Source organism: Canis lupus, chromosome 26 (assembly GCF_011100685.1).
Source record: "Canis lupus familiaris isolate Mischka breed German Shepherd chromosome 26, alternate assembly UU_Cfam_GSD_1.0, whole genome shotgun sequence".
In the NCBI taxonomy this organism is placed as follows: Eukaryota; Metazoa; Chordata; class Mammalia; order Carnivora; family Canidae; genus Canis; species Canis lupus.
Window position 1 is genome coordinate 22801683 of NC_049247.1, and position 22648 is coordinate 22824330.

Consider the following 22648-nt stretch of genomic DNA (forward strand, 5'->3'; position numbering starts at 1 on the left):
ACCCCCTTCTCCCCAGAGCAAAAGGGAAACCCAAGCGCCGTGTGCGTGGAGACCAGCAACCTCGCGCGCAGCCGGCAGCAGAGGGTGATCCTGCCGGTGCACTACCCCGGCCGCGTGCACAGGACCAACGCCATCCCCGCCTACCCGACCAGGACAAGCATGGACTCTCACGGGAACCCTGTCACCCTGCTGACCGTGGACCGGCACGGGGAGCAGAGTCTCTATTCCCCACAGACCCCCACCTACATCCGCGGCTACCCGCCCCTCCACCTGGACCACAGCCTGGCCCCGCACCGCTGCGGCCTGGAGCACCGGGCCTACTCGCCAGCTCACCCCTTCCGCAGGCCCAAGTTCAGCGGCCGCAGCTTCTCCAAGGCAGCTTGCTTCTCCCAGTACGAGACCATGTACCAACACTACTACTTCCAGGGCCTCAGCTACCCTGAGCAGGAGGGCCAGGCCCCCGCCGGCCTTACCCCCCGGGGCCCATCCCGTGCCTTCCCCCCGAGTGGCGGCGGCAGCCTGCTCTTCCCCACCGTGGTGCACATGGCACCACCCTCCCACCTCGAGAGTGGCAGCACGTCCAGCTTCGGCTGCTACCACGGCCACCGCTCAGTGTGCAGCGGCTACCTGGCCGACTGCCCTGGCAGCGACAGCAGCAGCAGCAGCAGCTCGGGCCAATGCCACTGCTCCTCCAGCGACTCCGTAGTGGATTGTACCGAGGTCAGCAACCAGGGCGTGTACGGGAGCTGCTCCACCTTCCGCAGCTCCCTCAGCAGTGACTATGACCCCTTCATCTACCGCAGCCGGAGCCCCGGTCGCACCAGCGACGTGGGGGGCTCGGGCAGCTCAGGCCGGGGGCCTGTCGTGTGCCTCGAGGGCTCCCCGCCACCTGACGAACTCCCAGCGGCCCACGGTCAAGGTGCAGGGCGGGGAGAGCCTTGGCCTGGCCCCGCCTCGCCCTCGGGGGACCAGCTGTCCACCTGCAGCCTGGAGATGAACTATAGCAGCAGCTCCTCCCTGGAGCACAGGGGGCCCACTAGCTCTACCTCAGAAGTGGGGCTCGAGGCTTCTCCTGGGGCTGCCCCGGACCTCAGGAGGACCTGGAAGGGGGCCCGCGAGGGGCTGTCGTGTGCCTGCTGCTGCGAGCCCCAGCCCTCCACACTGGAGCCCAGCGTCGGAGTGGCCGGGGGCAGCACACTGTTCCTGGGCGCCCCGGGTGGGGAAGCTCAGCCAGGAAGCCCCCAGGGCCTGTACGGCCTTCACCCAGACCATTTGCCCAGGACAGATGGGGTGAAATATGAGGGCCTGCCCTGCTGCTTCTATGAAGAAAAGCAGGTGGCCCATGGCAGCGGAGGGGGCAGCGGCTGCTACAACGAGGACTGCTCGGTGAGCGTGCAGTACGCGCTTGCCCAGGAGCCCCCGCCCGGCTGCCACCCGGGGGCCCGGGACCTGAGCCAGCGCATCCCCATCATTCCAGAGGATGTGGACGGTGACTTAGGCCTGCCCTCGGACTGCCAAGGGACTTGTGGCCTCGGCCCCTGGGGTGGGACGCCGGGCCCGGATGCCCTGCGACCCCACAGAGGCCTAGGAGTGGCCCGGGAAGAAGAACCAGTTCTGTGCTGCCAGGCTGGGGTGCTGCTCTCGCCCAGCTGCCCTCTGGAAGGTGCAGAGGCCACCAGGGCTGGCTTTCCTGGTGCCCCCCAGGACACTCAGGAGTCCAGCATCACAGCCACTGAGGCTGCAGGTGAGAGCAGGAGAGGACGGTGGGCCAGAGTCAGGGTTCTCCTCTTTCTCCGAGTTGTTTTCTAAGTGACTTCCTTTGTGCCCTCCACTTTATTTATTTTTTCTGAAGATTTTATTTGTTTATTCATGATAGACAGAGAGAGAGAGAGAGGCAGAGACACAGGCAGAGGGAGAAGCAGGCTCCATGCAGGGAACCTGACGTGGGACTGGATCCCGGGTCTCCAGGATCAGGCCCTGGACTGAAGGCGGCGCTAAACCGCTGAGCCACCACAGCTGCCCTGTGCCCTCCACTTTAAATGCCATCTGCACCTAATGACCTCTGAAGTTTTAATCCCCGCCCTGTGTTCCAAACCCATTAAGCTTTCTTTCTTTTTTTTTTTTTTTTTTTTTTTTTACAGATTGTGTTTATTTATTTGGGAGAGAGAGAGCACAATCAGTGGAGAAAGGGAGAGGGAGAAGCAGGCTCCCCACTGAGCAGGGAACCCGACATGGGGCTTGACCCCAGGACTTTGGGATCATAACCTGAGTGAAAGGCAGATGCTTAACCGACTGAGCCACCCAGGCACCCTTGACCCCCATTAGGCCTTCTGTTTCTCTGAGTCTCACAAGCATCCCACCCTGTCAGGTCCACTGCAGTACTCTCAAATTCTTCCCTTTGCGTGCCGCCCCCTTCCTCCAGGCTCCCCACCCAGATGCTCAGGCCCAAACCCGGCACTATCCCTGAGCCCACTCCACCCTCCATATTCCAGCGTCCTGGACTTCTCAACCTGCCTGTGAGGACCACATGGGCTTATTTTTCACCCTTGTCCGGAAAATCAAATCCCCAGAAAAATGAAACTTAGCAAACAACATGCAAAATCCAAGTCCAGAATTGTCATTCGATTCAGCAGACCTCATCAAATTGCTATAAAGTTTCCAAACATTTTGTGTCAGTAACAAGCAGTCCAGCATCTTTGAGTAGCACCACTACACGTTCCACTTCCAAAGTATCACCCTAATTTCTCTCTCCCGCATTTCCACCTGCCGTCTCCCTGACCAGACCTGTTTCCTTTCTCCAAGGCCAAGGCAGGGGCCTGATGGATCTCTCACTGCTCTGAGCTTTCCATTCTGTATGGGAGCCCCAGTGGTCTTTTTATTTTTATTTTTATTTATTTATTTTTTCCCCAGTGGTCTTTTTAGAAATACATGTCTTTACACCAGAAAACCCTTCAGTGACTTGCCACTACCTCTAAATTTTAAAAATGTAAACTTCACCCCTTTCTGTATGATCTGCCCCCTGCCTATCCCTTGCCTTGGACTACCTCCGGCTTCACTCACTTCCTTGCTACTTGAGCTTCCTGTGACCTCTGTCCTGTTACCCCAACAATCCAAGTTCACTGCAACTTCCAGACTTCTCTGCTGCTTCTCCAGATCTGAGCTAAAATCACACCCTCCAGCCTTGTCCAAGGTCACTGTCACACCCTCTATTTATTTCCCGGGCTATCACAACCTGAGGGAGGGTCTGTGGGCTCTGGGAAGGGGTCTCCTCTCTTCTTCCCAGGGCCTGTACCAGTGCCAGATGCGCATCTGTTGTATGTGTTTTCATGCTACCTAAGGGCTTCCAGAAGTCTCTGCACCTCCAGATGAAGGAAGCTGTCTGTCTAGCAGGCACCTGTCTGTCTAGCAGGCACCTGTGCCCCCAGCACAGCATGAGGAGCTCTCAGCAAAGGAGCTCTGTTTTCAAAGCATACATGGTCCATGTGGCATTGTGAGCTGTCAATTCCTGAGAGCCTGTAATGCTGGGGATGGGCACCCAGGTCCCTTGCCTGGTCCCCATGCATTGTGCCCAGGGCCTCCAGGGCCAGTTCTGATTATTTTTCTCTCTCTCTAGGACAGAGATCTCGCCCAGCAGACAGTGGCACGGGAGCCTGAGCTCAGAAGGAACTCATACGTGGAAATGGGGACTATATGGAGACTCCAAGCTCTGACTTCCTTCAGAAAAAAAAAAAAAAATTTTTTTTTAGCATTGACAAACACACAAAAGTGGTAATAAAGAGAGCCCTCCTTCTCAACCCAAAATGTGAGCCACCTGTGGCAAACTGCCCCCACCCCACCCCCATTAACAAACCAACAGACAAAATTTCTCTGAGTCCTTTGCCTCTTTTGATAACATGGTATATTCTGTTTTGTAAAGTGTGTGTGCTTGGGGTTCTGAGGTGTGTGGGATTGAGTTCTCTGCTTTGTTTTTTAAGATATTATATGTAAATGTAAAAAGTTATTTAAATATATATTTTAAAGAACCCTAACCGCCAACTTTTGCTGAAAAAGAAAAAAAAAAAAAAAGAAATCACTGCTGCATTAATTGAACCACATCGTGTAGATACTGTTGTCTCCCAGGAGGGAGCTCAGGCCTTTGAAAAGCTCAGGGCTACACCTGCCTTAGAAAATGAACCAGAAACTTGAAGTAAAGCTAGTTGATATGGGTACAAACTCTGAGGAACAATGCAATGCTGCCTCTTTCTTTCTTGTGGTAAATCCCAACGTACAAAGTTTCGGGTCTTCTCAGAAGCCATGCCTCTCCAGCTCACACCTGTAGGCAGCTGACGGAAACAGCTAGGAATAGGGCGGAAGGTCTGCAGCTCTGAGGAGCTGGGACAAGCCATTGCCACACAAGCCCCGGAGTGACAGGGATGATGCAGCCCAGCGTCTGTCCCTTCGGGTCATCGTCTTAGGTGAAAGGACAGAGTTCACAGTCCTGAACTTGGACTTCCTGCCACTGGCTGCAGAAATGGTTGGAAGGGGTGTGTGGGGATGAACACCCAGGAGGAATGTCGTTTTGCAGCCTTAGTGTCTGGGCGGGGTGGGGGGCTGAAAGTGGTCTCACTAACCCAGAGAAGGGACAGGGGGCGCTAGAGAGTGCCTGCACACAGGCATCTGTGTGGGCACAGCCAGTGTCCTGAGGCTGCCTTCCTGGGGGGCCCCACGGGGTCAGCACCGAGCTCCCTCCGTTGGAGTGATGCATTTCCCATCCCATCCCCTGTGGAAGCCCCGCTTCAGGGTTATTCAGCCCGCTGCCTCATGGCTGAACTTGCTCATCTCGCCTGCAAATGTCTACTATCCCTTCTACCTAATGCACTATTATGTATTGATTCTCCGTGAGACAGAGAAAGAGACTATCAGATAGTTTAGACCCAAAGGGTAGGATTTTGTATATTTTTCCAGCCTTTTGCTATTCTTGTTTTTAAGAGGGAGGGAGAGTTTTAAAACCCAAACCATTTTTTTTTAAAAGATGTTTCCATTGTAAAAGGGAGAATCTATTTAAAGCTATTTCAGATCAGGGATTGTCATCCTTTTTGTCCAATGTACTTCTTGTTCTTAAAGGGTTTTTTTTGTTGTTGTTGTTGTTTTTGTTTTTTTGTTTTTGGTTTTTTTTGTTTGTTTGTTTTTTTAAGAAGAAACTAATCACATTAGCCCCTTGTGTTCACTAACTCCTCTGGTCACTTTCATTTTATCCATTTATTGTCATCTGAAATGCTCATTTGCGGAATAGGAACCTCATGGCCTAGCCCCCCTGTAGTGGGGAAACAGAGACTGCCCAGGCTTGCCCTTCAACAATGGTGATACCCCCTCTCCAGTAAGTTCAGGGGAAGTCAGTCCAGGGTCCAGATGAGAATGTTTTTGACTGAGAATCTCACTGTATCCCAATTCTTTTTGCTTTTTTTTTTTTTTTTTTTTTTTAAACCCAGCCCGTGATGAGGACATTTAGCCTTCTAGCCAGGCTTTGACAGAAAGAAATTCTAGCATCAAATGATCAAGCCATTTGCCATTTAGGAACTCAATGCAGTGAGATTTGTCCTCCAGCCTCTGAGGTATAGTCCTTTGGGGGCTGCTGCCCCCCGCCCCCACCCCGGCCTATGCCCAGCACACCTGTTGGCGAGGGTGTGAGAAGCGCCTAAGCTGTTGACATGTGATCCGGGCTGCCTTTATTTCTCAGGCCAGGAGTAGCAGCTGCTGAGGACAACAGCTTGCATTACGTGGTTTTAGGGAAGGGGGTGGGGGGTATGGCTTCTAACATGAACTGCAAAAAGCAGCTTCTCATTGTTGAGATTTTTGTTTTTTGTCGTTTTGTTTTTAATGCCTTTGAGTGCACATTATCTCCTTTGTCTGAAACCATACCCTCAAAGTGGCTTTCTTTAGCCCAGTCTGGGAAACTACTCCTCAATAGCCTTAAGCAATAAATAGATGAGTAGATAATGTGGCTTCCACGGGGCTTATTAAAATAAATGTGTCCAATTTTCATTTGAAAGAGCAATAATTACAGATGGCAAAAAGAAACAACATTTAATTTTTGTACTTTACAGGGCAGTAGAAGCAGAAAAGTGAAAATGTTAAAATTTTGAATATCAGCCATTGTCTTAAATTCACCAGACAGGGAGGTCACCAGAATATAGGAACAACTCTATTATTGCCTCACCATTTAAATCAAAAGAAATGTCTTCTTTGAAGATTTTAAGACTCCAGTAATCATGACCTTTGTCAGTGGCCTCTCAGTGGTGTGTTGGGGTCATATAGCCTTGGAAACTGGGAGCATCACATTTTCCATTGAGAATCTGCACCATCACTGCCCACCCCCAAGCCAGATTGTGACTGTTAGGCCTGGTCCCCATGGCCAAGCCCTGGGTATAGGACAGCCATGTAAACTGCAGAGTACTGGAACCAGTTAAAAATATGGGGGTTTGGGAATTCTGATCAACAAGGTACCTCTCTATGCTGGCTCTGACTCTCTCAATCTCTCCCACCTCTCTTGAACCCAAGCCATTTTATAAAGCCCAATCTGCTGTCCCACCACTCAGACCCTCCCTTATGTGCTGCTAGTTTCTACTCAAAGCTCATGCAGGACTAATGCTTTTAAAATGAGGTCTAAAAAATAATTACTAATCTGAGTATTATTTTTTAAACAGACCTGCCTTTTTCTATTCTTTATATAGACTCTATTGTGTTGGTCTAACGACACTATTTTAAAATGTTTTGTTTTGTTTTGTTTTTTATTTCTCCCATAGCACTTAAAAGATATTTTGTAAAGACTTTGCTGTAAAGATTTTGTAATAAAATGGTCTAAGGGCTCCTTCTCCAACATTACCATTTTTTTTAATGTTTTAAAGGCTAGAAAACAACTTATGTATATTCTGTATATGTATAGCAGCACATTTCATTTATGGAAATATGTTCTCAGAATATTTATTTACTAATATATTTATCTTAAGCCATGTCTTATGTTGAGAGCGTGACATTGTTGGAATAATCATTGAAAATGACTAACACGAGGCCCTGTAAATACATGATAATTGCACACAGATTTTACATATTTGCCGACCAAAAATGATTTCAAACAAGTTGTAGTCTTCTATGGTTTTGTAACAAATTGTACAAATGACTGTAAAAAAAAAAAAAATACAATTTTATCAAGTATGCGTTACATGTTGTCATTGCTCTGTGTGGTAAAGATCTATAGATCCCACCAGGGAGAAGTTTGCGTGAAGCAATGCCTTTGACTTCCTCCTTGTTCATGTAAACATCTGTAGGATTTCCTCTCCCATTTACATAGAGTTTGTGTTGTTGGGGCCTGGGGTGGTGTCATGAGGGAGCATCTGATGGAGAGTCTGTGAGATTATGTCCTTGAGGTGGTCATGGTTTTTCTGCTCAGCCCTATGTGGAGTGAGTGAGGGCAGTGATGGTCCACTTTTCAAAATAAGGAACATGGGTTGGATTTAAACTGTTGACTTCCTCTGCCTGGCCTTTTCCTACCTGAACGACTGAGAGACCCTCAAACCCCTATTAAGGAAAGGGAGCTTGTAGGGAAAAGACCCTAAGCATTTAGCCCTCAAAATGACCTCATCATGAGAGAGTAGAAAACAGCCATCAGTATGAAATGAATCTCATATCCATTGGTCTTATTTCCCAGGGAGGGAGTTACTAATTTGTAAAGCACTCCGAGATTATGTGGAAGGTGCAAAGTGGTGTTTATTTTTCAGACATCTAGGAGAGAATATCCTAAGCTGGTGAGCTCCTGTTCCTATTTCTCACTCTTTAACTTGGGCCATTTCTTGGGCACAGGCTCCTTGTGGACCTCCAGCTGCGTCCTGCCAGGCAGTGGGTCCTGAGCACCCTCGGGCGTGGCAGCCTGACTGTGCAGAGCCTCCCAGAGCTTCTGTTTGATGGCCTTGCCCAGCTCCAAGCTATACCTTTTGGGGGTCCCTGAAGGATTCCACAGCATCGGCTCAACCACAGAGTGGTACAGAGCCCTGTAACTCTCCATGGGGAGGCCGTGGATGGTTAGCTTGTCCTCTGACAACTGCTGTCTCTTTCTGGTTTCAGGAAGCAACGCTTGGCCCTTCCAGGCCGCTGTCCCGGTGTCCCCGGGTAGTGCTTGGGTGGCAGCCACATGTTCAGCATATCTGCTCTCAAGATCTTGGCGGACAGTTACTTTTTTCTCCTTTGAACTTTCTTTACTCTGGCCAGGAAGAAAGCAGAGAAGTCAAAGCTAAAACTTGAGAAGGGAGCTCAGAATAATTATCTGGGATTTGTGTCCCAGACTTGGTTACAGCCTCCACCAACATTTGTCTAGTGGGTTCTGGTTTACGGAATTCCTCATGGACGCCACTGCGTGCTTTCCCCATAACCCTGTAAGGTCAGCAGGAGGTAGATCTAAAGGCAAGGAAATTGGAACGGGTTTGCCCAAGCCAGCAGGGTTAGAAGGTTCCTAAGCCACAGTGTCACCTCCTGAATGCCACGCGGGATCTTACGCGTTTACTCTGTGCCAGGTTCTGTTCAAAAACCCTTTGCATTACATTAGCTCAATCCTCATGAAACCCCATGGGGGAAGGACTGTCATTCCCCCATTTTGTACATGACAAAGACGGAGGCAGGAAGAAGCTAAGCCCACGGTTGTCCTCAACTACAGTTAAAGCGGTTCAGCTGGCCCCGTGGAGCGATGGGCCTCTGGATGCCAGGTTCCCCGCGTCTAAGTTCACGGCTCGATCTGTGGCTCGCCTCCCATGTTTGGGGCGGGGGGGGGGGGGGTGTGCCTAAGGGCGCTGCCCATATCCTGGCTTTTCCCACTTATTTTCCCTCCACGTTAAGTTCCTTTAGCCTGTGGTTATGAAAGCCACTGCGTCCTGTAGAACTGGGCAGAGCATAAGTAGCCCAAGCGCAGACCTGTGCTGTCTCCCCTGTGTCACCTTCCCCTGCATCCCTGTCCCCACCTCCACAGTCCTGTCTTTAACTTTAGGATTTCCTTCAGTCTGTATGAATCACTTCAGCAGTAAGTGTCCCTAGCTGACGCTTCCCTGTCCCCACTCCCAGGTCTTCTCCACCGGCAGCCGCCCATACCTTGCTGATGCCTCCTGCGGGTTTCCTGAGCCTCGGTGAGGGTGAACCAGGGCGCTGCCCCACCGGCCCTTTGCCCTTGGAAGTGATGGGGTTTCTTACCCTGCCCCGCTGCGTGGCTTTCGTTGCTGAATTGTCCTTAGGCTTTAATCTCTTTGAGGGCTTTGCTTCTCCAAACTTGCGTGGTCCTGGGCAACACTTATCTTTCAGCTGTCGCCTGAGCACCAGCTTAATCAGGGAGACCGAACTGGCAATGAACGGATTCTTTACGACTTCCCAAGAAGAGGTGGTACCTGGTGCTGGGGACCTGATGTTCTGCTCTGCACACACTCTGGCCACCCAGGGGCTGGCGAGAGCCCGAGCGTCCACATAGCAGTCCTGAAGCCTGGTGTTCAGTAAGATGGACCGACGGAGCCCATATGTGGGGATGCTGGGCTCTCGTCTCACATAGATTGGATGCTAGAATTAGAAGGAGAGAAAAGGGAATGAAAACAAGACCAGTTCTCAAGCAGGGACCAGAAGGCCCACTTTGGAGGCAAAGTAGTAACGCCTTTTTACACATCGTCCCTTCCACACAGCTCTTAGAAATCTATCCATCTGCTCTCCCGCTCACCCAGAGCCTTTTGTACCAAGTAGGGAAACACGGTCACAATGATATTCAGGCTCCCAAAGAACACAGCAATGCTTGGGCTGGAAGCAGAGGTTTGGGAAGCATTTACAAGGAATCAAAGACAATTCCTGTCTGCGGGGACAGAAAAGGAATGGAGACAGGATCACTAGAGAGTCCTATAGGAGCTATAGTCACCCCTCGAGCTGCTGCAAGACAGAAATGATGCCACGTAAAGTTCTACCAAACCCTGAATACACTCTCTAACCAGACCACCGTGAGCCAAGAAGGGCCACTCAGCTGGAAATCCTGGGTTTCCTAAAGGCAAAAGCACAAGGTAAGTGATGCTGACTTCCATTCCTGGAACCAGCCAAGAACAAGGGAACAATTTGGATAGATTAGAATCACACACTTAAAGAGACCTGGCCTTCTAAGAAATGTCATCTATAAAAAAATAAAATCACCTTACCATATTTCAGTTGCCTTAAATTTTATTTTAGCTAGCTTAGTAGGGGGAAGAAATATATATTTTCTTTTCCCTTTTCCTCTTTTGCTTTTTTTGTTGTTGTTTTGCTTTGGTTTGTTTTAATATTTCTAGTCACCTATCTTTCTCTGCCTCAGTTATGTATGAGCAAATTGTAGTTTGTTTAGATTTTTGGCTCACGTGCAGACAGTTTTGAACCATTATCTCTAGTATTTGTGATGTCACTTTGGTTTGTGATGTGGGTGTGGGTGGGTGTTACATCATCAGATTTTATAGTTAAATTAGGCTGGAAGAAGTTCCATTTTGTTGTGCTTGCAGCCTCAGGAACTTGTGAAGTGCCCATGTCCCCAAGAAAGGCTTGGGTGAATGAGTAAAGTCCTAACGTCCTTAAGGAGCATGCTTTGCACACAATGTAGTCAAATATGCAGCCCATATTTATGGATACAGGTAGTGAGATAGACCCTTACATGTGCAAAAGTGGCCTTCTCCGTGCACATAAAGAAGGTACTGTTACATTCTCAGAATAGCTGCCAAGGTTAGGGACCAGAAATGAAAGAACACGTTCCTGCAACCCTGGGCACCTCTCCCTACATGTCTCTCCCCGAGAGACTACATGGTTTCTGGAATGCGGTTTTATTTTACATCCCATGGCAAATTCAGTAATTAGAGCTGTTAGCAGTGTCAAGGGCTTGAAACAAGAACAAAGACGCCTCTTCCTGGTAACTCTTGGGCAATGCCTCGCTCCTTATCAGGTGCTTATCCTGTCGGTGGTTTTGAGTTTTTATACACAAAATGCCAAAGGAGACTCCCTCCTGAGGAGGAGGAGAGGGAAATGATGGAAAAACAGAGTATGAGTCTGGCAGGAGCTCCTGGAATCGTATGTGTTGCCTGTTTGATTTTTCTGAGTGTTGTCCCTGGAGTGAATCAAAGCCTGCAGGCAGACTGCACCGCAGGCCGCACCTCCAGGCCAAAGGCATCTGGACCTACAGACGCTTGGGAGGACAATGAGGCTCATTCAGTGGTGAGCCCTGGCCTCACCTCCCGAGACGTGGGTCAGTTTTAGAGCAGAGTGTTGGAAAAAGGTTTGTCTTTGGGAAGGGTTTGCAACTGTCTGGAGATTGGGCAGGCAAGCATCCTTCCAAAGCTGGTGAATCCTGGAGAGGTGGCACCAGGCTCTTGGGCTCCTGTCCGCCTTTGCTCTGCATGGCAGGGACAGAAGGGAAATGCTGGGCAAGACAGGAATTCTAGGAGTAATTCTTCTGGTTCTCTTCTTCCCGGCCTTCCACCTCTTTCCAGATATTCATCTGTTGTATTTGCTTTCCTAGGCCTTTACTCAACGGCCAAGTGACACTGCTCAGACTCTGAGGAAGATGCTGAATCTCCCCCTTCGGGCACAGAGCTGTTCGTGTGGATGGCAACTGATACACACTCTCACTTCAATCAAAACCTGCCTCCTCTCCCTGCAGTGTAACTCACTTGACTGACTCTACCCCAGTGGGGAACCCCCATGCTCCCTTGAACTAACCCAGGGTAATAGTAATATGGCCTGTGCTATTTCTCCTACATCAGTAAAATTTGTTATTTAGCGAATGCTTGACATAGGCCAGGCACTGTTCTAGGCACTTCCCAAGCATCATCTCATGAAATGCCACCAACAGTCTTATGAGTTTGGGCACTGTCACCTGCCCTGCTTTACAGATAAAGAAACTGAGGCACAAGTTGCTTGGAACCATGCCCCAGATCCCAAAGCTAATAACCAACAAAAGCTGGTCTCAACCAAACTCTACACCATGCTTGCTCTTAACCACCCAGAGCTATCACTGGTATGCTTTGCCTCTCATCTGGTCAGTCCATCCACATACCATCCCCAGGCCCAGTTCTAGGCCTATCCTTGATATGAGACCTTCTTGGGTTGCATGATCTGGCCTGCCCGAGTTGACATCCCAGATCCACCTCTCCATGGGCAAGTGAATTCACATCCCTGAACCTTACACTCCTCATCTGTGAAATGGGGATAGTAACTGTCCCTACCCCAGGATCACTGAGAATGAAATGGGAAAAGCGTGTGAGGCATTTGGCTCCTGGCACATAGGAAGTACTCAATAAATAATGTTCTTATTAATATTATTTTCATGACCTATTTGCTCATCTGACCCTTTCTTTTCTTTTCTTTTTAAGATTTTATGTATTTATTCATGAGAGACACAGACAGAGAGGCAGAGACATAGGCAGATAGAGAAGCAGGCTCCCTGCGGAGAACCAGATGTGAGATCCCAGGACCCTGGGATCACGACGTGAGCCAAAGACAGATACTCAACCACTGAGCCACCCAAGCATCCCTCATCTGACCCTTTCTTTTTTTTTTCTTTTTTTTTTTAATTTTTATTTATTTATGATAGTCACAGAGAGAGAGAGAGAGGCAGAGACACAGGCAGAGGGAGAAGCAGGCTCCATGCACCGGGAGCCCGATGTGGGATTCGATCCCGGGTCTCCAGGATCTCACCCTGGGCCAAAGGCAGGCGCCAAACCGCTGCGCCACCCAGGGATCCCTGACCCTTTCTTGAACCCCTGTTGCCCATCGTCTGAGTGACATAACTCAACATTTGATATGTACTTCATCTCGGGTCTTTCATGAGGCCAAGCAATGAGCCTCTTGAAATGGGGAATGATTCTGATCTGACTTGGGTAGCGTAACATTTCTTTTTCCATGATCCACCGTCACTAACATTTGTCAGATTCCTTAACCTCACAGAAGTGGTATATTTACAAGAGCTACATTTCCCCCTGGTTGTAAGAGTTGCCAGAATATCTCATGCTTCCTAAGATGGCAAGAAAAGTGGGTACCTGAGGATATACTAAGGAAAGTGACTAGTCTTTAACAGAGATTGTTCCATTGAAGGTTGTCCAGAATTACAAAGTCAAGATGGAAAGACTCTATTTGGTCCAGGGTCCTGAAACTATGGCAAGAGTTTCCACCATTGGTGCCAACATTTGATCCAGAGAATCTGGGGTTGAGGCAGTAGGGCTTCCGTGTAGTCGAAAGACCTGTTCCTCAGTATGATTCTCTAATGAACCTTTTTATTCTGCTGAGCTCAAGCTAAATAGACTTTATTTTCCACCAATCATTTGAAGCTGGACTTCCTGACATATCTAAACCACCACTTCTATTTGGAAACACATCTGCCCTCCTTTGATGCATGGCCAAGCTCTCCTCACCATATTTTTAGCTCCTATAATCTTTCTTCTTTTTTTCCTTGACTTCTACCTTTCTTCTCTTTGATTCCTCTTTGCTCCTATTCTCCTTTTGGAAGGTCAGTCAATAAAGAGGAAATTGAGCCAATTCATAATTATTCTTGTCTTCCCCCTTCATGCCCTGCCCCCAAATTCTAGTGGAATTTAGTTGTTTTTAATTTCCTCAGAAGATGTTTTAATTTTAACACCCAAGCAGTAAACTTCCACACCCATGTGGGAACATATCTGAAGTTCATGATGTAGAAGGTTTCAGAAAGAAGAGAAAAACTTTGGATGAGAGAATTTGAGAAGATTCCTGAACCATGATGCAAACTCAGAGGACCAGTGATTTAAACCACATGTGCTGCACACACACCTATCATGGGCCAAGTATGTGAAGTGAGGGTGCCCTGCCCACCCTGCCACCCCTTCCCACCAGCCTTAGTTCTCAGACATGGCCACCTGGATGCCCCACAGACACCTCTAATTCATTACATTCAAAACCAAATTCTTTCATTTCCCTGATCCCCATCAGAACAAGCAAAACCACTACTTCTCTTGAGTTTCTCATCACTAGCTTTCTGACTCAGAAATCTGAGACCGGATTGGTAACAGTACAGTGTTGAGCCAAGCCAGAGGCTAAAGATCTTGTTTTTACTTAAAATTTTGATATTTTGCTCAGTGTGAATTTGGGGGGGCGTTTACTTATATTTTTATTTTTATTTTTTTAAGATTTTATTTATTTATTCATGAGAGACACAGAGAGAGGCAGAGACACAGGCAGAGGGAGAAGCAGGCTCCATGCCGGGAGCCCGACGTGGGACTTGATTCTGGGACTCCAGAATCACACCCTGGGCTGAAGGCAGCACTAATCCGCTAGGCCACCAGGGCTGCCCCTACTTATATTTTTAAAGAGATTGCATTGAAATAATGTTTATGAAATAATTTTAATATATTTTACAATTTATTAAATGATATTTTAAAATAAATTTTAATTTTTTAAAAAATAAATTTTAATTTTTTAAAAAGACTTTATTTATTCATTCACGAGAGACACACACACAGAGAGAGGCAGAGACACAGGCAGAGGGAGAAGCAGGCTCCATGCAGGGAGCCCGACGTGGGACTCGATCCTGGGTCTCCAGTATCACACCCTGGGCTGAAGGCGGCGCCAAACCGCTGAGCCACCCGGGCTGCCCGATATTTATTTATTTATCTTGATCACTGAGTTTAAAAAAAAAAAATGTGCCTGAGATAAATACCTCACTTGCCTCACCCTAAAGGTGCTCCTGGACCACTCAGTAAGTATTTGTTGCCAGAAGCCCAGAAGGACAAGTAGGCAATCCCCCAATGTAGAAATGCAGTCCTGGAGTCCCAGTGCCTGGGTTTAAAGCCCAGTTCCCTCACTGTCTGACCTCTGGGTAAGCCATTCAACCTGTCTGCATGAGGCGTGTGGAGAGAGTACCTCTCTCCTGGGGCTACTGGGAGCCTTGCGTGAAGTGTGACAGCACACACCATACCCCTGCCCAGAGTTTAGCAAAGTCCTCCCTAAACGTTTGCTATTGGTGGTATTAGAATCGGGCTCCTTATCCAGTGCTCATTCCACAACGTGGTGCCTTTTGAACAGAAATTATTTCTACTGGAGTTTCAAAGATACCAGCATCACCCCAACTGCCCCAGCTGAGCTCTCCTGGCTTCTTGGCAAACCCTGCTGCCCTCAGAGGAATCGAAGGGCTTGACTGCAGAGCACAAGTGAGCAAAGCAGACAGATACCAACATTTTCCTGGAGGCCCAGGGGCTACAGTCAATGTCCTCACTCTTTCCATGAAATAAATCCGCTAAGCGACTGAGGCATGCGAAGCATTGAAATGAATACCTTTGGCTGCTTCTCACCAGGGGCCGGGACCACGCAACTGAGCGAGCGACCTTGAGCTGTTAAGCGCACTGACCTAGACCTGCTAGGCTATATTTGTAGCCTCTGTACACTGTTTCCATCACCTGTGCTGGGCTTTAAGCTGGGAAAGAGGGGAGGGAGGTCTAGGGAAGGCTAGAGGGATGTTTCTCATAGCAGCTGGTGGGGGCAGGGGCTTGCACACCATGGCTGAGTCCTGTTGTACAAGGCAGCTTCATGGGTATGCAACCTGTGTGGTGTCCTCAAACTTAGAAGGGCCCCCCCACACTTGGTTTAATGCTCTGTTGTTGCCATCTTGAAGTTCTTAATCGTTTTTGAACAAGGGGCCCCACATTTTCATTTCTCAGGGGCCCTGCAAATTGCATAGCCCATTCTGGCTGTACACAAGGCCAGGAGAACCAACTGAAGGGAGGGGGCGGGTACCCACTTAACAGGAGGGTTTCCCTGCAGCCCGCAGGACAAGCTGTAGCTCCTATCATGAGGCATAAATCCCCAGACTTGGCCACATAAACCCTATTTTGAACCTCTTGTCTGTGCCTTCCTATTTTTCCTATTTCCTCCTCAGAAAGCAGGATGAGATGCCAAGGAACCTTGTAAACTGTAGAGAGCTGAGCCGGGCTTTGCTTAAATGTTTCCCCACCGTCTGTTTAAAACAGTTCACAGAGCATCCTCTGTCAAGATCATTTTCTTGTCTCTGTAAAACTTCTTGCTCTCTGAAATTCACATTATTTCTAGGAGAAAGGGATCAGTTTGTTTGTTGGTGCTCTGGGTGTGTCCCTCACTGAATGTTTGTTGAATGCAGGAAGGTTCACCTTTGTTGAGTGTCTGCTTTGGGCGGATGGTTTCACCTGCGCGTTCTCCCTTCTTTCTCCTTCAGGGTGTTCCTCCTGCCTACGCCTTCAAGGACGCATTACAGGTGAAGAGTTCTCAGGTCCTGCTGGGGAGGCTGGTTTTGGAGATGGAAATGGTCCAAGGCGGTGGAGAGGAGAGGGTGAGCTGGAGACACTGCAGTCAGATGCGGAGGATGAGGGGGAGTAGGGCACTGGGTGAGGGGTGTCCCCTTGAACCCCTACGGAGCCCAGAGGATCCCTGAACTCGGGAAAGAGACAATGAAAACAACGAGCGAACAAGATTCTTCTTGCCGCGGCTCTGGGTCGTGTGGGTGGAGAGGGACCAAGATTGAGAGGCCTCGTGGGAGGTACCCGCACCTTTGGGGCCCGGCCCTGGAAACAGCTGGGGAGCAGGTTGTTGGGGGGGGGGCAGCCTCTGGAGTGGGCGCGGGGCGCAAGGGCCGCGTACCCAGGGTGGGCCCCGGAGCCCGCGGGGGAGGGGACGGCCCCAGCCCGGCTCCGGGCGCGGCGAGTCTGCACACGAGGGCAGAAGCTCCCGCCGCCGCGCAAGGCACAGGCCCGCGCTTGCACGCCCGGGACCGGGGACTTGAAAGCGGCCGGCGCGCCGCCCGGACCTGCCCCGAGGGGCGTCACCGTGGCGCTTTAGGCGGGAGCAGAAGGAAACTCCTCTCTGCCCGGGGGAGTGCGGGGGGGGGGGGAGGAGGCCGGGGACTAGACCCAGAGTGCAGCCGGGGGAGACCTTGCGGGCCACTGCGAGGGCCTGCCACGCGGGGTCCGAGAGTTTCAGCCAGGCGCTCTCGAGCCTCAGTGTCCCAGTCTGCAAGAAAGCATCCTTGCCCCGTCCACTTCCAGACTCCGTGGGCGCTTTACTTCCTTCTATCTCATCAAGTCTTGAGAAGATTTAAACTATTCTTATTATTATTGTACATTCCCATTCTGCAGACGACTGAGGCTCAGCAGAGCAGGCAACTTGCCCCACTTGACAAAGGATGTGCGATGAGATCCGGAACCAGGGTTCAGTACGCTGCCTCCTTTGCGGCTGCAAGAACTGGGATGGTGGAAGGGACTCAGCATTTACTAAGCTCCTACTGTGCGTGTGTGAAAGTGTCCACGTACTGCTTCGTTTAGTACGAACCCTTTGGGAGTATGCTATCAACGCCCCCATTTAACAGATGAAGAAGCGGAGATAAGAGAGCTTTTTTTTTTTTTTTTTTTTTCTTAAACCGGCCCAAGGTCTTACAGGTGACCGAGTGGAATGTGAACCTGGACAGACCGACTCCAGAGCGCCCTTTTTTAAAAACCACTACGATGAGCCAAGCAGGGAAAAGCGGTTTGCAAACTGCTGTTCTGATTATTACCCCTGCGGTTGAGCTCGCGTGTGGGTCACGACCTGAATGAGGGTGGAGCAAAGGTCACTGGGCGCCCGGCCTGCTCCCGCCCCGCCAAAGCTCCGCGTGGGGACTCGGAGGCGGAGCCCCGGACCCCGCCCTCACCTGCTGGCCCCGCCCCTCAGTCGGGCCAATACCGTGCTGCGTGGGGGCGGGCACAGGTGCGGACGGGGCTGTGGGCGGGGCCTGGAGCGTGAGCGGCAGGCGCGGCGCGCGCACCGGGAGGGGAGGGCGTGCGCCCTCGGCTCCGCCCCTCGGGTCTCGCGGCGGAGCCGGGCGGGCCCCGCACGGCCGGGGCGGTGGCGGCGCTGGGGAGGGCGGGCCGGGGCGGGGCGGCCGGGCGGCCGGGGCGGGGCCACGCCCGAGCCCCGCGTCCCGCTCCCATGGCCGCCCCCGGCTCCCCACGCTGCCCCCTCTCCCCCGGGCCGCGCCCCGGGGCCCCGCACTGACGGCCCATGGCGCCGCCCGCCGCCCGCCTCGCCCTGCTCTCCGCCGCGGCGCTCACGCTGGCGGCCCGGCCCGCGCCCAGCCCCGGCCTCGGCCCCGGACCCGGTGAGTGAGCGAGCCCCGGCGCCCGCCCTGCGCCGAGCTCGCCCGAGGGGCGACGCGGGCAGGCCCGGCCCCCTAGCCCCTGCCTCCCCGACTCCTTCCCCCGGCCCCTCAGCGACGCCCCCGGCCGGGGCGGTCCCCGCCTCAGCACCCCGAGCTCCCCCAGCTCCCGGCCCTCAGCGACGCCCCCCGGCCGGGCGCCCCCTGCCTGAGGACCCCCTCCCGGGACCCCTCAGGCCCCTCAGCGACGCCCCCGGCCGGGGCGGTCCCCGCCTCAGCACCCCGAGCTTCCCCAGCTCCCGGCCCTCAGCGACGCCCCCCGGCCGGGCGCCCCCTGCCTGAGGACCCCCTCCCGGGACCCCTCAGGCCCCTCAGCGACGCCCCCGGCCGGGGCGGTCCCCGCCTCAGCACCCCGAGCTCCCCCAGCTCCCGGCCCTCAGCGACGCCCCCCGGCCGGGCGCCCCCTGCCTCAGGACCCCCTCCCGGGACCCCTCAGCCAGGCCCCTCAGCGACGCCCCCCGGGCCGGGCCGTCTCCTCAGCCCGAGGACCCAGGACCCTCCGCTCAAGTTCCTCAGCGACTCCCCCGGGGCCAGGATGCCCCCTGCTGCCCCGGCACCTCCCGGGACCCCGTCCTGTCTCTCAGCGGCGCTCCCCGCCTGGCGACGCTACCTCGCCTCCCCGAGCCCCTCAGGGACTCCCCCCGGCGGGGATCCCCTCCGCCCGCTCCGCTGCGACGCCCCCGCGCCTCGGGGCTCCCGAGCCGCTGCGGAGGCGAGCGCGGCGGGGCGCCCAGCCCCTCTTCCCCGTCCCCGGCTGCGTCCGCTTGCCCGACGCTGTAATTTCTGCCTGGAGAGGAGAGGAGTTGACTTGCTCGCCCTGCAAGAGGCAGGTCCGTACCCAGCCAGGACGCCCCCTCCTTACCTCCGGGGCCGCCTTGAGCCTCCCCAAACCCAGGTGCGGGCCTAGCTCGGAGAGAGGAAGGAAGGGGTAATGGGAACCCCCCCTACAAATCTTAGGGTGCTTATCCCGAAGGTGCACTGCAGAGCCCCATTTCCCAGGTAATCCCACACCTTAAACAGGGTCACTCACTCCCCAGGCCAAGGCCAAGGGCAGGTCTTCCGAGGTGGGGCTCTGGACTAGGGTGGAAGCTGGGACTTTACTTAGCTTCCATACACACCCTTCTTTGCAGCAGCAGAACTCTTTCCAAGTGAGGAGCAGGCACGAGGGCGTTGTCTGGCCCAGTTACATTTCTGTGCAGGTTGTTTGGGTGTTGAGAATTGGGCCTTCGTGAAAGGGGCGGGAAGGGTTCATTACCGGTTTGCCGGCAGTAGGAAAACCAGCTGAGGGTTCTCCACCCAAAGTCACAGACTGTGATGTTGGAAAGACAGGGTTTTGTTGCTGAAAGAAAACTCAGGAGTTGCTTTGTTTACTTAACCAGCTTGGATGAGTAAAAAAGATAGGACTGGGTGTTGTCATTTACGGTGTGACTTCAGGCCATGACTCAGCTGTCTAAGCCTCAGTTTCCTCTTCTGTAAAGGGAGGAAAATGAGAACTCCCTTTGCTTGTTGTTTCGAAAATTAAATTATATACTTCAGCTAACACCCACATATAGACGGCAGTCAATAAACATATTTTAATAATACTTTTTATAGTGCCTCACAGTTCACCAAGTGCTAGACACCTCATTTGCCCTGAGAAGGCGCTGAGCTTCCAGTCTGATTAAGCCCTGTAAAAGGCAGAGCTTGGCTTTAGATCAGCAGAAGGGGGTCTCTCCAAGTATTGTAGACCTTAGGCTCAGGAAGTGGTTTCTGAGTGATGGGCAGATTTCAACGGGGCTTCTATAAAAACTGCTACAGAAGTTTGATCACTTCTGCTATTTGCTGTATGTCAGGAATGAAGGAGAAACTTTCCGAGAGCCAGGATATGTCAACATAACTGTAACCTAGTAACCCCTTAGCTCCACTTTGCCATCTGTGTGGTCAGGATTTAATGTCCTCTACAGAGACAGAGGTATGGGTGGAAATAAACTGGTTCGCCTTCTGGAAAGGGCAGAGTCATAGTTAAGTGAGCCAGCTCTGCTTATGTTTGTTAGAAGGTGGCATCCTCTCCTCGGGCACCTTTGCTTTGCTAGGAGGGGTCAAATGTAGCAACTCCTAGGCAGTTGGAATCGCAAACCCTGGTGTACTTTTATTTAGGAGTCTGAATTAGGGACAAATAAATAACCATTGTGAGACGATTTATGATAAGTAGCCCAAGTTTCTGCCTCAGTAAGCTTCACCAGCAATTTTTCCTATTCATCCAGGTATACCAGGGCTTTAGTGACTCTTTTTTAGTTCCAGAAGCAGTTTTAGGGAGATACCACATGGTCTAAAGGATCACATCCTGTCTCAAGACTGCCTACTAGCTTTTTAAATCCTTGAGGATGTGCCAAACTTGCCATTATATATTTTTTGATACTGTAATTTTCTCTAAAATTTTGTGGATGGAAAAAATTATTTCAATACTTATATTCTGCACAATTTTATAATATTTAAATTACTGGTGGTTTGCATTTTTGAATGCTGACTTTATAAAAACAGTTAGCTCATTCCCCGTCAATGCGAGTTCTAATTACAGTGTATAACCAACCCCAAATGATTTCCCTTCTCCTCCCCATTCTTCCTTTGAGATTCTCTTTTCCTTCACAACTGATAAGGAGGAAGATGATAGACTCTAGACTCCCTTTTCAAGGAGGAAGGCTGCCAGGGCCATAGGGCTGATGGGCTCTCTGAAGTGAGCTCCTCCCATCTGGAATTTACTTACCTGCAGGGGAGAGCCTAGAGGTAGGAAGACAGAAGGCTATTTGAGTTTTCCACCGAAGGCAAGCTACCTGCTTGGATGTTTCACTGCATTTGGGGGCTGTTGAGGTATGCATCAACAGAGCTGCTCAACTCAGGTTACATTTGCTGTGAATACCTTTTATGATGCTCATTTTCTTCTAAATCCTCATGTAACATTCATCCTGTTAGCTAGTAGTATGTTTATCATAAAACCCTATGAGTTCAATGTACAAGTGAGAGCTTCCTACTGTACAGAGTCCTGTCACTCTTAGAGATGTCATTAATGTTAGTTTACCTGATCTGATGCAAGACAGGGGCTGATAGGAATAAAGTGAACTTAGCTTTCCTGCTTTTATGTTGACCCGTTATTTTTATGCTGTATTTTAAGAAACACAAAACTGTCAAGACTGACGTGATATCAAAGAACTCTGATGTTTTTATGAAAATTTGTTTTGGCCCCTAGACAAATCTTTTTTTTTTTTTTGTATTTATTTATTTATTTTAAAGATTTTATTTATTTATTCATGAGAGACACAGAGAGAGAGGCAGAGACCCAGGGAGACGGAGAAGCAGGCCCCACACAGGGAGCCTGATGTGGGACTCGATCCCGGGTCTCCGGGATCAGGCCCTGGGCTGAAGGCGTTGTTACACCTCTGAGCCACCCGGGCTGCCCTAGACAAATCTATTTAAATATTTAAGATATGCATGAGACCCTTTATAAATCTGAAAGCAAAAAGAAGTTCCTTTTAGGCTCACTACTAATAAACAGCAAGTTGGTGTTTATATATCTATAAATAGTGTTGGTGTTTATATATCTATAGTTGGTGGTCTATATCTATACTTAATATAGATACTATTGATAATATCACTATTTAGCATAGTTGAAGCAACAGCAATAAATGATAAAGAAAATGTATTGCTTTAAATAGTTTCACAGTATACAGATTAGGGTAATTTTTGGTGATGGGCAATATAGCACCTTTAGTTTAGAATTGGGGTCCTGTAATGAGACTCTAGGTCAGATGTTGGCAGACATTTTTTGTAAGGGGTAAGACAGTAAATAATTTGGGCTTTGTATGTAGGCTCTGTACTGTCTGTCCATTACTATTACTCCATTCTGACATTTGTTTTTAAGATTTTATTTATTTATTCATGAGAGACACACAGAGAGGCAGAGATGTAGGCAGAGGGAGAAGCAGGCTTCATGCAGGGATTCCGACGTGGGACTCGATCCTGCAACCACGGGTTCACAAGCCGAGCCAAAGGCAAATGCTCAACCGCTGAGCCACCCAGGTGTCCCTCCACTCTGACTTTGTAGGGCAAAAGGCAGCCAGAGACAAATATAAATGAATGGGCGTGGGTGTATTCTAATAAAACTTTATGGACAATGAAATTTGAAAATTTCATATAATTTTTATATGTCACAAAATATTATTCCTTTTATTGTTTTCAATCATCTAAAATTTTAAAAACCATTCCTAGCTCATGAGCTATACAAAACCAGGGAGTGGACCAGATTGGTCCTGTGTACTTTTCCAAGTCCTGCCCTAGGTCCATATGTATTGATTTTTTTCCAGTGTTCACTGGTCGGGAAAGGTGAAAAGTAGGATTCTTTTTGGTGAATAAATGAACCCTTTACATTTTCCTATTATAATTTTAAGAGACATACAGGAAAATTGGTTAAAATGGTAAATTTTA

At 50.4% G+C, this 22648-nt stretch overlaps 3 protein-coding genes across 10 annotated transcripts in view; 2 read left to right on the plus strand and 1 right to left on the minus strand.

Moving 5' to 3' along the window:
- The window catches only part of ZNRF3 (zinc and ring finger 3), a 158124-nt gene extending 150926 nt beyond the window's left edge, over nt 1–7198 (plus strand). For all 3 annotated transcript variants that reach the window (XM_038575543.1, XM_038575544.1, XM_038575545.1), the window contains 2 exons: nt 17–1744; nt 3614–7198. In XM_038575543.1, the coding sequence (XP_038431471.1) occupies nt 17–1744; nt 3614–3654 (1769 nt within the window). In that variant the 3' untranslated portion in view covers nt 3655–7198. The remainder of the gene's footprint in view (nt 1–16; nt 1745–3613) is intronic.
- C26H22orf31 (chromosome 26 C22orf31 homolog) lies at nt 6861–10392 on the minus strand. Of its 2 annotated transcripts, none has more exons than XM_038575552.1 (3): nt 10185–10392; nt 9211–9567; nt 6861–8233 (listed from the first exon to the last, which is right to left on the minus strand). In XM_038575552.1, exons 1-3 carry the CDS (start codon nt 10185–10187, stop codon nt 7796–7798), a joined length of 798 nt encoding a protein of 265 aa, XP_038431480.1. In that variant the 5' UTR covers nt 10188–10392; the 3' UTR covers nt 6861–7795. The 2 variants fall into 2 exon arrangements, with proteins under 2 accessions (XP_038431480.1, XP_038431479.1); XM_038575551.1 differs by having other exon boundaries at nt 9112–9567.
- A 7644-nt stretch (nt 10393–18036) lies between these two features.
- The window catches only part of KREMEN1 (kringle containing transmembrane protein 1), a 73393-nt gene continuing 68781 nt past the window's right edge, over nt 18037–22648 (plus strand). For 2 of the 5 annotated variants that reach the window (XM_038575548.1, XM_038575549.1), the window contains exon 1: nt 18037–18133. In XM_038575548.1, the coding sequence (XP_038431476.1) occupies nt 18037–18133 (97 nt within the window). Of the gene's footprint in view, nt 18134–18506; nt 19021–20942; nt 21038–22648 lie in introns of those variants that run through there. The other 3 variants (XM_038575546.1, XM_038575547.1, XM_038575550.1) reach the window with 2 other exon arrangements.

Excerpts from the sequence above, each read along its gene's own strand:
- C26H22orf31 (XM_038575551.1), bottom strand. Across the intron at positions 8,234-9,111 it reads CCGCAGGAGGCATCAGCAAG|AGTAAAGAAAGTTCAAAGGA; the intron begins GTATGGGCGGCT and ends CTTCCTGGCCAG.